General features: G+C 34.4%; 1 protein-coding gene across 1 annotated transcript in view; it reads right to left on the minus strand.

Annotated features, from left to right (window-relative positions):
- DPY19L2 (dpy-19 like 2) overlaps positions 1–19,041 on the minus strand; it is a gene marked incomplete at both ends in the record, with an annotated part of 86,897 nt that overhangs the window by 14,569 nt on the left and 53,287 nt on the right. Inside the window, 4 exons of the mRNA XM_080819083.1 lie at positions 2,547–2,571; positions 12,391–12,437; positions 14,852–14,923; positions 16,615–16,716. Coding sequence (XP_080675209.1) covers positions 2,547–2,571; positions 12,391–12,437; positions 14,852–14,923; positions 16,615–16,716 — 246 coding nt within the window. The remainder of the gene's footprint in view (positions 1–2,546; positions 2,572–12,390; positions 12,438–14,851; positions 14,924–16,614; positions 16,717–19,041) is intronic.

The raw sequence follows: 19,041 nt of genomic DNA on the forward strand, positions 1-19,041 counted from the left end.
ACAGCCAGTAAATGGAAGAAGAGGGATCTGGGGCCAGCCAACTCTTGAGTCTGTGTGTTTAACCACTACACTATGCTTCCTTTCCAGACAATAAACTATTCAACCACATAGTTCTATTAATCTGAGAACATGGAAGGGTACAGACCCCCAACATATATCACTCAATCTATTTTTCAAAAGAAATAATTCTTCCCCCAAATTCTGATTACCTTTTAAAAAGCCATCCTTTTGACTGACAGCAGAACAAAAATATCTACAATCAGATCTGATTTCTGTTTAACAACAAAGTCCAGGATAGAGTCTACCTTCTTTGCATATGAAGTCACCATAGTCTGAACATGTGTCACTTCTTTTCTATGCATCAGTAATCCTTTTCTATGCATCAGGTAAATCCTGATTTACCTGAACATACCCTATTACCTTATGCCTCCTTTGTCCATGTACATGCTCTGACCTTGGTAAATTCCTCTAACATCATTAAAAAAAATCTGTCCCTAACTACCCCATCTCCTTCACACAGATGTAATCACTTTTTCTGCACTATTGTTCTACCTACTTCCTTTATCAAGGCACATATCATTATCTGTTCACATTGCCTGTCTTCCTCCACTATACATTAAATTCTACAAAAGCAGGGACCTGGTGCATAACAGACACATTAAAAAGATTAAACTGATCAGAACACAGAACAGAAGAAAAATTAAAATGGGCAAAATAAGGATAAATGGAGAAATAAAAGAGAGTAAGAAAATAAAGTTAATGTGAGAAAAGAGGGCAGAAAATTAGGGAACACTGTGTTTTTAAAAAGCAGTGGGTTTAAAAAAATAAATAAAAAAACAGTGGGTTTTAAATGCCATATGATAAAATATAAAGTGTGAATGTGCCCTGCTAAGTAAAACTGGGCAATGTGACACGACTGATTTGCGTAAACACAGTTCATGTTAGGCCGTAGCAAGTGTTGAATGATAAACAGCAAGGACTCTACATGCCCTAGGTTCAAAGACCTTGGTTCCACAGAGCTAAGGTCGCTAGGTCCCTTCAGCTTTGCGACCCTAAGTTACTCAACTTCTCCATGCCATAGTTTTCTTTCACCTGTACAATACACAAAACAACTGTACTTACCTCAATGGGTTGTTGTGTGAATGAAATTATAACTATATGTAAATCCCTTCCCCAAATGCCCTGCCTGTAGGAAGCAGTACGTATTGACTACTACTTTGAAGGCATTGGAAGTGGACTGCCAGTGTTCAAATGCAAGCTTTACTATTAATTAGAGGCAGACCTGAGGAAAACTATTTAATTTCTGTAGGTCTCTATTCTGTGGCCAAGACTGCTTTGCTTTTCTTCTTAGACATGTAGCTAGACATGTAGCTAGACTCTATTTCCCAGCTCCCTGCCAACAGGTGTGGCCACGTGCCTGAGGTCCAGCTGAGGGCAGGAAGTCCACATTTCCATTTCCAGGCCTAGCCCTCACAAAATCTCCAATGAGGGATCTTCCCTGTTCTTTCTCCTTTGTTGCCTTCATGTAGACAAGCACATCAGCCCTCCAGGGCAGAGTCTTCCCTGTTCTTTCTCCTTTGCTGACGTGATGCAGACAAGCACACTGCAGATGGCCAAGCTATAAATGGAAGGCATCTGGGTTCCTCAATCACTGCTCGTTGCGGGGTAAAGGGGGTGTCACCCACTAACCAGGAACTCTTGGTTTCAACTTTATGTGAACAAAGAAATCAAACTTCACTGAGTTAAGTCATTGAAATATTAGTGTTTGTCTCTGTTAACAGCTACTTTCATCTAATTAACAGAATTTTCTTATTTGCAGAATGGGAATAATATTATGAGAATTAAAACAGCACAGTACATGGCACATAGTAACTATTAAAAACATTTGTTATCATTATAGGCTGTTTCTATTAAGTCCAAATTCAGTTGTCCTGTCTTGTATATTTAGCCTTTCTTTTAAGACTCAAAGCGCTATTACTTAAGAAATCATATTTCTATCCCTGATGAGTTTTCTCTTCATATGCCACAAAATAATTTGGCATCATATAATATGTTGTCTTATTTGTTTCATGTCTCTGTGGAAAAATTGTGCATATCTGAGGGCAGCAACACTCTATGCCATCTTCTGTATCCTATAACACTCCAAGATTGTAACTGACTGCACATCGAGTCTGGGTGTGGCCAAAGGCCACCAGTCACAGGGCCACGGATGTCTGCCCTGATGGGCTGATGCTGACTAGCTCAGTGGGTTAGGAATTAATGCTTTTATTGTTGAAAGAATGAAAGAGTGAATGAAAAAATAAAATTATTTTGTTCATAACATTAATTATGTTCCATGGTCATAAATAAGCCTTCCATTTTTCAGAAATCCTTACTACTATTCAAAAAAGCAAAAGAACACACAGGAAGGATCAGCATTTATTACCAATGCTGAACCACTGAACCTCTGCTGACCATGCATTGGCAGCAAGGCGAAACCTTTGTGAATCATCCTTGAACTAGAATTTAATACACGAATGTAGCAAAGATTAAAATGAAAGCTTTACCTCACCATGTTCAAGGAGCTGTTTTCTGGAATAAAAAACATTCTCCATTTACTGAATGTCCATTATGATTACATAAATACAAACTTAATTTATTTGTTCTTAGGTTTAAGAAATTTGATTCTCTATACTCAGTAAGTAAAAATTAGACAATATCACTAAAAATTATAAAAATTTGAAAGGCATGATTTATAGTCATCCTATGTAAGGTATATAAAAAAAGTCATGCTTTGGTTAAGATAAAATAGATTTTACTGATTGCTGGAGACTATACCTCTAGAAAGATCTAAAGAAAAATAATTTCTATTAAATATTCAACCATGTACATAAAACTTTGAGCATCCTTGAGTGTTTCTTCAGAATAAACTTACAGAAGAAAACTTACTGGGTAAAGCATATAAATATTTTTAGTTCTACAAAAATTTATGTCTAAAGAACCTATTGAGCTCTGGGCACTGTGTAGTGAACACAGCCTGAATGGTGTCGATGTTGTTGTTCTCCTCCTAGCTTTTGTGTTACACTCGTACCAGGGGTATGGGCTGCCTGTTTCGTTGCTCCATTGAGAAAGTGGAAGACTCTGGTTTTACATGCAGAGGTTTTCTTCTATTATGGATTTTGGGGTTGGGGAGAAAAGTAACACAGTTCAAGTAAGACACTAAGAGGTAAGGAAGTTCAAGGGCACACACCGATCCAGAGGGTTTTTGTTTGTTTGTTTGTTTTTAAAGGCTGGTCAGGGGGTGGCCTCTCAGGAGAGCTGTGCCATCACCAAGTCACTCTGCCTCTGTTGCAGCTTGGCCCTGACTTGCCCGGTAGAGGGGGTGGGTAGGGGGCTTCCCACCTGTCCTGAAATCTACTGGTCACAACAGGATCCTGCGGTGAGCTGCTGTGTGCAAGGGAAGACAGGTCCTGACAATAATTGCTGATGCAAATAAATCTAGTAGCTAATCTAAAATATGAACGTACAACCAAATCTGCAAACATACAAATTATATAAATTGATAAAGAGCAATAACAGATGTTCAAAAAAGAGAGGCTAAAGCAAAAGATTAAGAGAGCAGATTAAGAGAGCCAACAATTCTCTGAGGTAAAGGACATTGTGAATGTTCAGATTAAAATGTCCCATGAACTAATAAACATGTAAAATACACACACTCATGTATACATATGTACATTCATATCTCAAACTCCATAAATTTCCAGAGAGCAAAATTTTATATAAAATTTCTCATCGGTAATGCTCAATGCTAGAAAATAATTGTCTATAGAATTTTTAAACATTTTATTTATTTATTAGATAGAGAGAGAGATTGAGAGAATGAGTGGGAGGAGGGGCAGAGGGAGAAACAGACTCCCTGCAGAGAAGGGAGCCAGACATGGGACTCAATCCCAGGACCCTGGGATCATGACCTGAGCTGAAGTCAGATGCTTAACTAACTGAACCACCCTGGCACCCAATAATTATCTATAAAATGCTTTAAGTAAAAAAAAAACAAAACCAGAAATACCTATTCACCAAACCATCAACTTAATGTGAGGGGAAAGTAAAGGTGTTTTTCAAATAAAAATGCACCTACCAACCCTCTGGTTGAGGACCCATGCAATCCTCATTGATGCTAAACTCAGTTGCACAGACACTACACTGCTGAGCCTTCCCCAGGAATGGAAACAGCACACCTTACCCAGCTGGCTCCTTACATCCACCTGCAAGTGAATGTCTTTCCTCTCCAAAATCAGTCCTTAAAGTCGGAAAGAGGTGATTCTTCCATCAAATGTGATGACATCAATGAAAGGCTATAAGAAACACGAAAAATCAAGGAAGCCTGACACAACCAAAGGAACACAATCATTTTCCAGTAACTGACCCCACAGAAGTAGAGATCGTGAATTGCCAAAGAATTTAAAATAATTGTTTTAAGAAAGTTGAGTGAACTACAGAGAATTGTAGACAACACAATAAAATCAGGAAAGCATCCCATGAACAAAACAAGTTTAACTGTAAACTAGAAGTTATAAAAAAAAAACCTAAAAAAATTCTAGAAGTAAAGAATGCAATGAATGAAAATGAAAAATGCAATTTACAGCATCAACAGGAGACCTGATCAAACAGAAGAAAAAATCTGGGAACTTGAAGACTGATAATTTGAAATTATCCAGTAAGAAGAGAAAAGGAAAAAAGAATGAAAAAGAGTGAAGAAAGCTTATGTGAATGATGAAATGCCATCAGGAGAAACAATATTTACATTATGGCAGCCTAAGAGAGAAGAGAGGGAAAAAGGGCAGAAATCTTATTTAAAGATCAGCTGAAATTTTGCCAAATCTGGAGACAGATATGTATATCCAAGTACATGAGGCTCATAGTCACCAATACAAATTTAATCTCCCAAATTCACTAGATACATTATAATGAAACTATCAAAACCAAAGACAATGAATTGTCAAAGCAGCAAATTATCTCATATAAGGGAGCCCCCATAAGGCTATTAATGGATTTCTCAGCAGAATCCTTGCAGGTCAAGAGAGGATGGGATGATATATTCAAAATGCTGAAATTAAAAGATCTGCCAATTAAGAATACTTCAACCAGCAAAGCTGCCCTTCAAATGAAGTGAAAGAATAACTTTCTCAGACAAACAAAAGCTGAGGGACTTCATTACCACTAGACTTGCCTTACAAGAAATGCTAAAGGGAGTTATTCATGTTGAAATGAAAGAATGTTAATGAGAAACCTGAACACCTATGAAAGTATAAAACTCACCATAAAGTTAACTATACAGTCAAATTAGAAACACTGTACTGCTATAATAGTGCCATGTAAATCACTGAAATTTAGTATAAAAGCAAAAAAAAAAGAAAAGTATTTAAAAATAAATATAGCACAATTTGTTAATGTATATACCATATAAACAGATATAAACTGTAACAGCAAAAGGATAAGTAAAAAGGCAGAATTTTTATATGTGATTGAAGTTAAGTTTTTGTCAGCTTAAAATAGACTGTTATAACTATAAGATGTATTATGTAAGCCTCATGATAACCACAAAGAAAAAAACTACAGAAGACTCACAGAAAATTGAGAGAAAGGAAACAAAGCGTATTACTACAGAAAAAGAACACAGCATGAGAGGAAGAAGGGAACTATGAAACGGAAAACAACCAGATGGTAAAACAAGTCCTTATTTATCAATAACAATCTTAAATATAAATGGATTTAGGGGTGCCTGGGTGGCTCAGTGGGTTAAAGCCTCTGCCTTTGGCTCAGATCAAGATCCCAGGGTCCTGGGATGGAGCACTGTGTCAGGCTCTCCACTCAGCAGGGAGCCTTCTTCCCCATCTCTCTCTCTCTGCCTGCCTCTCTGTCTACTTGTGATCTCTCTGTTGAATAAATAAACAAAATCTTTAAAAAATATATATATAAATGGATTTAATTCTCCAACTAAAAGACAGAGAGTGGCTAAATGGATTAAAAACAAAACAAAACAAAAAAAACAAGGAGCGCCTGGGTGGCTCAGTGGGTTAAGCCTCTGCCTTAAGCTCGGGTCATGTTCTCAGGGTCCTGGAATTGAGTACTGCATCGGGCTCTCTGCTCAGCAGGGAGCCTGCTTCCATCTCTCTCTCTGTCTGCCTCTCTACCTACTTGTGCTCTCTCTCTTTAAAAAAAAAAACACAAGACAATTATATGCTGCCTACAAGAAACTCATTTTAGCTTTAAGGACACATTAAGATGAAAGTGAAGGGATGAAAAAAGATACTCATTCAAATGGAAACAAAAAGAAAGCAGGGGTAACTCTACATATCATACACACACACACACACACACACACACACCCCTATAGATGACACATATCTAAACCGAGATCTCAATCTATATTCCGGGTGAAATAGACTAAGTTGAAACTGTAGCAAGAGAAAAACAAAGTCACTGTATGATGATAAAGGTGTCAGTTCATCAAGGATATAGCAGTTGTAAATCTATATGTAACCCAATATTGGAACACCTAAATAAATTAATCAAATATTAATAGATCAGAGAGGAGAAATAGAAAACAGTGCAAAATAGAAGGGGACTTCAATACCCAATTCCAACAATGGGTGGATCATCCAAACAGAAAATCAACAAGAAAATACTGGACTTGAACTACGCTTTAGACCAAATGGACCTAACAAATATACACAGAACATTCCATCCAACAGCTGGAGAATACATATTCTCCTCAAATGCACACAGAACATTCTATGGATAGATCCTATGTTAGGTCACAAAACAATCATTAACAAATTTAAGACTGAAATCATATCAAGTATCTTTTCTGACCACGACAGTATGACATTAGAAATCAATAAAGTAGGAAAGATAGAAAATTCACAAATACATGGAAATTGAACAATCTAATCCTGAACAATTGATGGGTCAAAGAAAAAATCAAAAGGAAATAAAAAATATCTTGAAACAAATGAAAATAACACAACATACCAAAACTTACAGGATGCAGCAAAAGTTCTAAGAGAGAATTTTATGTGATAGGTGCTTACATTAAGAAAAAAAGATTTCAAATAAACAACTATACACTTCAAGGAACTGGAAAAAGAACAAACTAAGCCCAAAGTTAGTAAAAGGAAAGAAGAAACAAAGAAACAAAGATCGTAAGAGAAATAAATGAAACAGAGACAAGAAACAATAGAAAACATCAATAAAAATTAAGAGCTGGTCTTTCGAAAAGATAAAATTTATAAACCTTTAGTTAGACTAAGAAAAAAAGATTTAAATAAATAAAATTAAAAAATGAAAGAGGGAATTTTAAAACTGATACCACAAAAATACAAAGGGTCATAAGAGACTATTATGAACAATTATACACCAACAACTGGATACCCCGAAGAAAGAACATATTCCTAGAAATAACCTACCAGGACTGAATCATGAAGAAAAAGAAAATCTGAATAAACTTAAAACTAGTAAGGAGGGGCAGCGATGTGACTCTGGGTTAAGCGTCTGATTCTTGATTTCAATTCTGGTCATGATCTCAGGTCCCAGGAATTGAACTCTACATCAGGTTCCGCACTCAGAGTGAAGTCTGCTTGTCCTTGCCCCTCTGTTCCTCCCCCCACACCTCCACTCTCTGTCTCTCAAAAATAAATACATAAAATCTTAAAAAAAAAAAAAAACTAGTAAGGAGAGTGAATCAGTAATCAAAAAAAAATCTCTCTCTCAAAAAAGAAAAAAAAAAAAAGAAAAAGAAAAAAAAGAAGTGGAGGACCAGATGGCTTCACTAGAGAATTCTACCAAACATTTAAACAAGAATTAATGCAAATCTTTCTCAAATTTTTCAACAGACTTAAGATGAAGGGACATGCTTAATCTCATTTCACAAGGCTAATATTACTCTCATACTGAAGTAAAATGAGGATAATATAAGAAAAGAATTTTGTAGGCCAATATCCCTGATAAACATAGATGCAAAAAGCCTCAACAAATACTAGAAACCAAATTCAACATCATATTAAAAGGATCATGCAACATGAGCAGGTGGGATTTTATCTTTGCAATACAAGGATAGTTTCAATATACACAAATCAATAAATGTGATATGCCACATTAAAAGAATGAAGGATAAAAACCATATGATCATCTCATTAGACACAGAAAAAAGCATTTGACAAAATTCAAAACCCCTCCATGATAAGAAGTCTTAACAAATTAGGTACAAAATGAACGTACCTCAACAGAATAATGGCATATAATATATGACAAGCCCAAAGTTAACCTCATCCTCAGTGTTGTAAAATCTCAAAGCTGTTCTTCTAAGATCAAGAACAAGGCAAGGATGCCCACTCTAACTATTTCTTTCCAGCATTGTACTAAAAGTCTAATCAATGCATTAGGCAAGAAAAAGAAATTTAAAAAAATAATAAAGGTAGAAGTAAAACTATCTATGTTTGCAGATGACATGATTTTATATGCATAAAACCCTAAAGACTCCACCAAAAAACTGTTAAAACTAATAAATAAATAAAGTTGTGGAATACAAAATCAACACACAAAAATCAGCTGCATTTCTACACAATCATAATGAACCATCTAAACAGATAATTTAGAAAGCAATCTCATTTATAATAGCATCAAAAACAATAAAGCACTTAGGAATACATTTCACAAAGGAGAAGCTAGACCTCTATACTGAAAACTATGAGACACTGATAAAAGAAACTGAAGACAACACAAATAAATGGAAAGATATTCTATGCTTTTGGTTTGGAAGATATATGTTAAAATATTCATACTACCCAAAGCAATCTACAGATTTAATACAATCCCTAACAAAATTCCAATGACATTTTTCACAGATACAAAAAGAACAATTCTAAAATTTATATGGAATCAAAGAAGACCTTAAATTTCCAAGATAAACTTGGGAAAGCAGAACAAAGCTACAGGTATTCCACTTCCTGATTTCAAACCATACCACAAAGTTATAGTAATCAAAACAGTATGGTACAGGAATAAAAAGGCACATAGATCAATGGAACAGAATAGAGAGCCCAACAATAAACCCATGCATATATGGTCAATTTATCTTTGATAAGGGCACAACCACACAATGGGGAAAGGATAGTGTTTTCAATAAATGATGGTTGGTAAATGATATTCACATGTAAAACCATGTAATTAAACTCCTATCTTACACCAGTCACAAAGATTAAGTTGACAGGAGTATTAGCAATGAATTTTTTAATCTGGCAACCAAAATCACCAGCAACAAAAGGAAAAATAAACAACTGTGACGACATCACCTAAAAAGTTTCTGCACAGCAAAGGAAACAATCAACAAAATGAAAAGGTAACCTATGGAATGGGAGAAAATACTTGCAAACTGTGTATCTGATACGGGGTGAATATCTGGAGTACATAAGGAACTCATACAACTCAATGGCAAAAAAAATATATAATAATGATATGATTTTAAAATGGGCAAATGACTTGAAAAGACATTTTGGGAAAAAGTATGGAGGTTCCTCAAAAAATTAAAAATAGAACTGCCATATGATCCAGCCATCATACTCTTGGGAATATACCCAAAATAATCAAAATCCATATTTTGAAGTGATATCAGCACTTCCATGTTCATTGAAGCATTATTCACAATAGCCAAGATATAGAAATAATGTAAGTTGATGGACAAGTAGATAAAGAATATGTGGTGTGTGTGTGTCTGTGTGTGTGTGTATATATATATACGTATATATATATATACACATATATATGTATATATATACACACATATATGTATATATACATATATACGTATATATATGTGTGTATATATATATACACACACACAGACACACACACATACATACATACATACATACAGGCAATGGAGTATTATTCAGTCATAAAAAAGAAGGAAGGAAATTCTGCCAATTGTGTAACATGGATGAACCTGAAGGGCATTATGCTATGTGAAATAGGCCAAAGAAGAAAAATACTTTATGGTATCACTTACATGTGGAATCTAAAAAAGAGAAAAAAGTCAAACTCAGAAACAGAATAGAATGGTGGTTGCTGGGGCTGTGTAATGGGGGCTAACAGGGATGATGTTCATCAAAGGGTACAAACTTTTAGTTATAAGATGAAGAAGTTCTGAGAAACTGATGTACAGCATAGTGACTGCAGTTAATAATACCATATTATATAAAGTTTGCTAAGAGTGTGGATCTTAAGCGTTCTCACACACAGAAAGGTAACTGTGAGGTGATGGATGTGTTAGATGTGTTATTAACCTAATTGTGGTAATCATTTCATAATGTACATATAATCATTGTGTTGTATGCTTTAAATATATACATATGTATTTGGCAAAAAATGAAAATTATGAAAGAAAATATTTGGAAATAATTTAATGATTTTGATGTGGGTGTTTCTAAGCAATAAATTAACCCAGAAAATGTATAGGAGTGACTGTAAAGAAATTTTAAACTTCTATAAAGCAAAAACCATTAATAAATTATAAACTAATATCCTAGAAGAAATGTTATATACATGTAATAGGCAAAAGGTTACTGTCTATAATATAAAATATCCTATACATCAATTTTCAAGTGGTCAAGAAACATAAATATGCCACACATATTTGAAAGATGTGAAACTTTACTAGAGAAGACTGGTAAAATGAGTTCCTTTTTTTTTAATCTGTCAGAAAGAAAAAGTTTAAATGTTTGATAATACTGGTGTTCATGGAGATGCAAGGAAATGGACACTTTCAGCATAAGTTATCAGTATTTATCAAATTATAAATATTCATACATTATGATCTAGCAGTCTTATTTCAATATCCTAAATACTAAAATAAGTATGCAAAGAATACATACAGATATGTTCTTATTCTTAGCACTGGTTGTTATGACAAAAAGATAAATAGAATCTTAACGCCCACTGATGTGGGAGTGGTTAAGTACTTGGTAATCATTCATGATGATGAACAATAAAATGCGGAAGCCACTAAAAAGTATGAAGAAGATATAGGCAGACACCCAAGATACACTACTAAGTAAAAATAAAAAGTTACATAATAATACCAATTCTATTTTTTTTATAAAAACACTGTTTTTGGAAATGTTTTCTAGAATGGTACATACAAAACCATTTACAATCAGCACCAGTAAGGAGCAGATCCAAGGGAGAGAAACATTCCCTCTTTTCTTGAAATATTTCATCTGTAAGTCTTACTATATGCATGTATTATTTTGTAATTAAAAACTCCTCTACATCCCTCCCCCACCACACACACAAGCCTGTCACTTTTAGGAATGTAATCATCTCCTTATTTTGAGCTAGATATCTTCTCCCTTTGGTCCCCTTGAGTCTGTCCTCTTCTACACTGCACCCTCTCGAATATTTGAAGACAGCTGTCATGTAACTCTCAATCTTCTATTATTCAATTAAATATCCCAGATGCCATCATGCATTCCTTGTGTGACTAGTTCTCAGAGCTCTAAAAACACTCTTTTTACAATGTTAAGGCATATTGCTCTGAGGTCCATCTGACTAGAGCAAAGTAGAGTAGGTCTATTAAGCCCTTTGATTTGGATTTTGACAAATAAGATTAAACTATTTCAACCATAAAGTTCTATTAAGCCCTTCTGATAAACATATGAAACTGTTTACTGAAAATATAAGCATGGGGTACAGGACTGATGGAATCTCTCTGTATTATCTTCACAATTATTCCATAAATCTGAAACTGTCCTAAAAAATAAATTTCATTAATACATTAAATTTAATCATATATCTGCAAGTATAAAATGTACTTTAAGATTTTCCTTATAAGGAGGTTTTCTTCACAACCTCACATGTCCTGTAGCAATGTGTGATTTGAGTTATATTTTTCTTACATATATTTATGCCAGTGAAGTTAGTGACTTCACTTAAACCACCAAAAAAAAATGTGATACAGCAAATGGTTTTAACAATAAATGCAGAAAAACTACCTCATGAATACGGAGAGAAACAAATAATTATGTTTTCTCTGAAAGTTAAAAAAACAAGAATTGCTAAAATAAAACTTTAGCTTACTTCTGTTTATGAACTTTAAATTCTAGTCATATATTAAAATTAAACTAAATTGATTAAAACTTTGAGTTAATTAAAATAGAAATATCTCCAAACTAAGTCCAAACACATAAAAGAGATGTCTAAAAATAATACACATTTTTTAAAGAGAACATCTAAGATTGGTTCATGTCTCCTTTCTTAATCAAACTGCTGGTTTAATATACATTCATTTGATATTACAGTAGTTATTTAATAACTGAATATAGTATGATTTAAAAACAATTATGATATAATTACCTTAGATAAGTATTTGCAGATAAGACACATAAAACATCACGATGAGCCTGTGATAGAATAAATTAAGCTTTTCTAAGGAATTATGTGACATTTAAGATGCTCTGATTTATAAACATAAACACCCTTACTAGAAAGAAGTGTTTTTATCCTTAAAGTGAGTCATCAGGAGCACTTTAATCCCATCTCTGCCTCAGGCAAATATTTTTGTGAAGTTCTAAATTCTTTTATAAAAAAGAAAAGAAAGAAAGAGAAGGGCATTGGGGTAAATCTTTAAGGTCCATTACTCTAAAATTCTAAGCTCTTACATGTGGACAGCTCCTTATTAGAGTGTATATTTTACTGGGAGGGAAGTGGGCTGCAAGTGGGGAATTGGTTTCCACCAAGGAGGCAGCTTCTTCCATGTACTTTGAGAGACTATTGTAGCTTAACCTTCCAAGCAAAGCAGGACTCTCTCTCTCTCTCCTTTCCCCAACCCTCCCTTGCCCCACCCGCCCACCTCCTCCCACCCATGCGGTTTATATTCCTGCTTCAGTAAACTTCTGATTCTTATAAAATTAGCTGTGGCATATCTTCTTCCCTGACCTAGCTCTGCGGGAAATAACCACAACAGAAGGCCAAAGTGCGCTTACCACAATGTACCACTTGATGGTGAGGGAGGAAGGGAGGAGTGAAGGTGAATGTGGGGGCTTAACTGGGCCAAAGAGTTTTTAGCTGCGTCCTAGGCAACTTAAAGGTATAGTAAAAAATTTATGGGGAACTTCAAGTTTTACACTGTGCATAATATGTGGTTTATAACTTAGAGATAAACAATGAAAAAATACATAGTGAAATCTGGATTCTAAAATGAAATCTAAGTTTAGAATTTTTAACTTCTCTCATTCGTTCAAGAGTATTTTTTGTGGATGAATGTTTCAAGTGACACAAGTGAGATTCTGGTCACTTAGGCAAGCAAAAAGCCTATTTAGGGGTTTAGTTAATAGAACATATGCACTAATAGGAGTTTAAAATTCAGTAGTTTCACAGAAAAATCGTACGATATTTGCTTTCCTTCTTTCTTTCCAGAAGTGATTTCATACAACTGAAAAAGTAAATGAACATCAGAAGTATTCTTGAGGAAAAAAAAAAAAATAAGTGACAATGGGACAAATAAAAAGGAAGGTTTTATATGGAGACAGAAAGGTGTTACACTTTAATGGGTACAGGGATGGGGACATGTCTGTGTGCACACATATGTGTGCACATGCAGCAAATGCACAAAAATGCCTTTTAATGCACATGCATGGTTTGAGCTGTGGTGTGTTTGGGAGCTAGTACTATGTTTATGAGTCATGGATCTTAATTTTATAAAGATAGTAATAGTAGATGTAGCTGTCATCTTCTCCCATGTTAGCTATATCCCCACTGAGTAGTTAATTCCTGCATTAGCTCCTCTAAGTGGAGCCTTCAAAGAATAGCACCATTTGTCATGATGGAACAGAAACAGGCTAGTGGAGAGTTAAGTGGAGCCAAAGGGACACCCATTTCTTCTTACTACCCCATCCTCTTTCCAAGTGGTCTCTAGGGAACTGGGTCAAGGGAGAAACCACAGAGATGTAGAGGCAGATGCCTTTCTCACTCAAATTGTTCACATTTTATGTGAAAACACACGAATGAGAAATGTGGGTGCTAGAACTATACAGAGAGGAAAAGCAATTTGACTTTAAATAAAGAAAACCAGTTTTAACAGGACCACACCTGGTATAGTAGTAGAGAAATGTTATTGCTATCTACTTGAAGGTATAAAATACATACATACTGACTTAAGACAACCTCTAAACAATATAAAGATGGTTCAAAAAATGCTAAAAACTAAGATCCAGTGTCTTCAGCTAGAATTTTAGATACACCACTCCCAGACCAAGAAAATCTCCCAGAGGTGTTTTAGAACATTATTTCTTTTATCATAGTAATATTTTTGTTGTTGGGAAAATACATAGAATACACAATGTTTTAAAGAATTTCTATACAAAATTCTCCTGTGCGTGTCTTAAAATGGATCAAGACTTCCCTGAATGTGCTTTATATTTAGAAGATACTGAACTGTTGTTTTCCTTTCACAGCTCCTTTGACAATTTTAATTCTTCAAACTGTGTGATTATTTGCCTGATGCCCACCAAGACTGTAAGTTCCTGTTTTATTTGTCCCAGTGGACTAACACTGTGAATGTAGTTCACGGTACATAGTGGGTAACTGATTTCTTTTGAAAGAATAAGAATATCCTGTTTGGTGAGGCTTTCTAAAAAAGCCATATAATACTTTTTAAAAAACCATATAATACTAAATAGAGAGCTGAATAAGAAATTTTTTTAAGGGGGGTATGGATTCCTCCTAAAAATAAAATGGAATTCCCAGTTATTAGCATTAATCCACTAGAATCCTTATCTTAAACCCAAAAGCAAATAAAAAAAAATTTTTTAAATACCTTTTTAAAGATAAAATAAGTAATCGTCATAACAACTGGAAGCAATAATGTCTTTGTATATCTCAATGGAGTCTGAAATAAAGCAAATTATTCAAAATAGTCATTTATTAAATTTTACAGTAAATGAGTAAAAATCTGTCAAATAGGGCATCACGATGAAATTTTTTTTTCTTTCTTTTTTTTTAAAATATGTATTCATTTGACAAGAAAGAGACACAGCATGAGGGGAAACACAAGTAGGGGGAGTGAGAGAGGGAGAAGCAGGCTTTCCGCTGAACAGGGAGCCCAATGTGATGGGGGGTTTGATCCCAGGACCCTGGGATCATGACCTGAGCCGAAGGCAGCTGCTTAACTACTGAGCCACCCAGGTGCCCCTCACGGTGAAATTCCTTAAAGGTAAAAATGTTTTTGTCATTAACATTATATATATTTATCAATCTTCATCTTCTACTATAAGAATGAAAATTATAAAAAATTATACAAATGTACCAAAGATTTTAACAGTAAAAAATATTAAACCAAAAATAAGCTATGTCTATTATTTTTTCCTTTCTTTTGGTTTTATCTTTCTTTTATTTACATAATATTAGTTCTTAAATTTTATGTTTACTGATCCCCAGACCCTACATTATCATTTCCTGAGCTGCGAAGTTCCATTATTTTCATTGGTGAAACTAGAACAAACAAGGAAGAAAGCCAGTCTATGTAATAACTGTAAATATGAGTAAGCAGTAAAATAACATCAGCAGCTAAATAATTCTCATGACCCATTATTGTGGTCAGAGTGATTTACCATGTCACTGAATTAAGTACTTCTTGAAGGCAGGAACCAAGACATTTTCCTCCTTGTAGTCAGTCCTACAGCAAATTGCCTCACAGATAAAAAAATAGTACTCATAATAGTATTTGAGTGAATGTATGACTGGTTGGATAGAAAAGAGAATAATGTATGATTAGTAGTATACCTTTCATGGCAGCATCTTGTTAAAATTTTTTTATAATATTTGGAGTGTTAAGTGAAATAAAACTAAAGTTTCTGAAAACCAAAAGAGAATTTGGATTTGAGCAGATGACCTAGATTATTAAAAGTAATTGAACTGTATGGGGCACCTGGGTGGTTCAGTTAGTTAAGCATCTGCCTTCGGCTCTAATCATGATCCCAGGGTCCTGGGATCAAGCCCAGCATGGGCTCTGTGCTCACTGGAAGTCTGGTTCTTCCTCTACCTCTGACCTGCCCCCTGCTCAAGCTCTGGCTCTCTCTCTTCTCTCAAATGAATAAATTAAAAACAATCTTTTAAAAAAATGCATGAAAAATATATTTATTTTAAATATATTTAAATATATTTATATTAAAGTATTCAAATATATTTAACATAAATATATTAAATAATCTAAATATAATATATATGTTATATAATATATTACAGAATATGATATATATAATATAGAATATAATGTATAGAATAGAATATATAGTATAAATACAAATTATTTATATTAAAAATGTATTAAAAAAATGAAAGCAATTGTACTGTGGATCAGAGAGTATGTTCAGCACTCTTCCTGGATTATCTCATTTAATCATCATCAACAACTCTTTAAGATAGAAGTCACTGTATGACTAATAAAAGTTATAGTAAAAAAAAATGATAAAGCTGGATGTCTCTAGACAAAAATTGTGAGTTTCACACTAAAAGGAAAATTCAAGAGCAAAAAACTATCATACCTGTAGAAAAGGAAAGAAATAAAAAAAATATTCATACCGCTTTTTCCATGAAGTCAAATTCAGGAGCACAGGTGTAAATTAAGGTATCAAAATCTGTATACCTTAGGATTCTGGCTGCTATAAGGTCACTCAAGCGAATCTGAGAAGAAAATAAAGTAAAATAAATTAAAATTACCCTAGGAATTACAGTCAATAATAATCGATTGTTTTATTAGTAAAGTCTACAAAGGGGATAATCCAAGGTCCATAAATGCCCCCCAAAGAAAATTCTTTAAAAAATCAGTGAACTATACATTGCTATGCACTGAATTATGAAGAAAACTGAAAACGAAGAGAAATATCACAAGAAATGAAAAGAAGAATAGAGGTCAGAAAAAATTAAACAGAGATGATAATATAAAGAGTGAGCTAAGACCAATACTCACTGGGCAGAAACCACCACGCAGTTAATCATGAGATTTTATAATCAGCATTTATTAAGAAGGAAACTATCTCACATTAACCCTTTCACTGCATATCACAAATCATGATTACATTTTCTATGTGTTGTTATTTTCTCAAAGCCTCATACACTGGTTACAATTTTTGGTGCTTGTTGAATTTCTCAGACATACATTCAAGCCATTAAACATAAGAGCTATTAATCATAAGCATTGCAACTACACACACTACTTTGATTTAGTTAGTTAATCTCCAAGCCTTTGAAATAAACATCTCCAACCAAACCCAATGTAGAACTCCTGCTTTCTACTGATTATTTATTACCTCCTGTCAGTGAGACAATTATTTTTCTACTGCATTCTCAGAAGGCCCAAAAAAAAAAAAAAAAAAGAAAGAAAAGGAAAAGAAAATATCTGGAATGTAAACCTTAATTAAAATTATTCTGCAGGAACAAAAATTATTTTATATCAAATGTAACAATTGTCTGGGTTTTCATTTATTCATGCTTCCCTTAACTACCAGTAGCAAGGATAATTCAGACTTTTCTAATTTGAACTAGGCCTGATGATTGATAATAATTTAACTAAACCACATTCATTTCAAGTCTCACAACTGTCACATACAGGAATTCACTTAAGAGTACCAAGAGTTTGGGTCAAGTGGGGAGGAGTCAAGATGGCGGAGGAGTAGCAGACTGAGATGACATCAGTTTGCAGGAGTTCAGCTACATAGTTATCAAACCATTCCGAACACCTACTAACCCAACAGGAGATCAAAGAGAAGAGCAGCAACTCTAGAAACAGGAAATCGACCACTTTCGGAAAGATAAAATGACAAGGTGGAAAAACTCACCACAAAAAAAAAAGAACAAGAGGCAGGACCTAAGGCTAGGGACCTAATCAATATGGACATTGGTAATATATCAGATCTAGAGTTCAGAATGACGATTCTCAAGGTGTTAGCTGGGCTCAAAAAAGGCATGGAAGATATTAGAGAAATCCTGTCTGGAGAAATAAAAGCCCTTTCTGGAGAAATAAAAGAACTAAAAGCTAACCAAGCTGAAATCGAAAAAGCTATTAGTGAGGTGCAATAAAAAATGGAGGCTCTTACTGCTAGGATAAATGAGGCAGAAGAGAGAATTAGTGATATAGAAGACCAAATGATGGAGAATAAAGAAGCTCAGCAGAAGAGAAACAAACAACTATTAGACCACGAGGGCAGAATTCGAGAGATAAGTGATGCCATAAGATGAAACAATATTAGAATAACTGGTATTCCAGAAGAAGAAGAAAGAGAGGGGGGGGCAGAAGGTATATTGGAGCAAATTATTGTAGAGAATTTCCCTAATATGGCAAAAGGAACAAGCATCAAAATCCAGGATGCACAGAGAACTCTCCTCAAAATCAATAAATATAGGTCCACACCCCATCATCTAATAGTAAAACTTATAAGTCTTAGTGACAAAGAGAAAATCCTGAAAGTAGTCTGGGACAAAAAGTCTGTAATATACAAAGTTAAAAATATTAGATTGGCAGTAGACTTATCCACAGAGACCTGGCAGGTCAGAAAGAACTGGCATGATACATTCAGAGCACTAAATGAGAAAAACATGCAGCCAAGAATACTATATCCAGCTAGGTTATCATTGAAAATAGAAGGAGAGATAAAAAGCTTCCAGGACAAATAAAAACTAAAAGAGTTTGTAAACCCCAAACCAGCTCTACAGGAAATACTGAAAGGGGTCCTCTAAGCAAAGAGAGAGCCTGAAAGTAGGAGACCAGAAAAGAACAGAGACAATATACAGTAACAGTCACCTTATAGGCAATACAATGGCACTAAATTCATATCTTTCAATAGTTACCCTGAATGTAAATAGGCTAACTGCCCCAATCAAAAGACACAGGGTATCAGAATGGATAAAAAAACAAAACCCATCAATATGCTGTCTACAAGAAACTCATTTTAGACCCAAACACACCTCCAGATTTAAAGTGAGGGGGTTGAAAACAATTTACCCTGCTAA

This window comes from Martes martes (genome assembly GCF_963455335.1).
Source record: "Martes martes genome assembly, chromosome: 11".
Lineage (NCBI taxonomy): Eukaryota > Metazoa > Chordata > Mammalia > Carnivora > Mustelidae > Martes > Martes martes.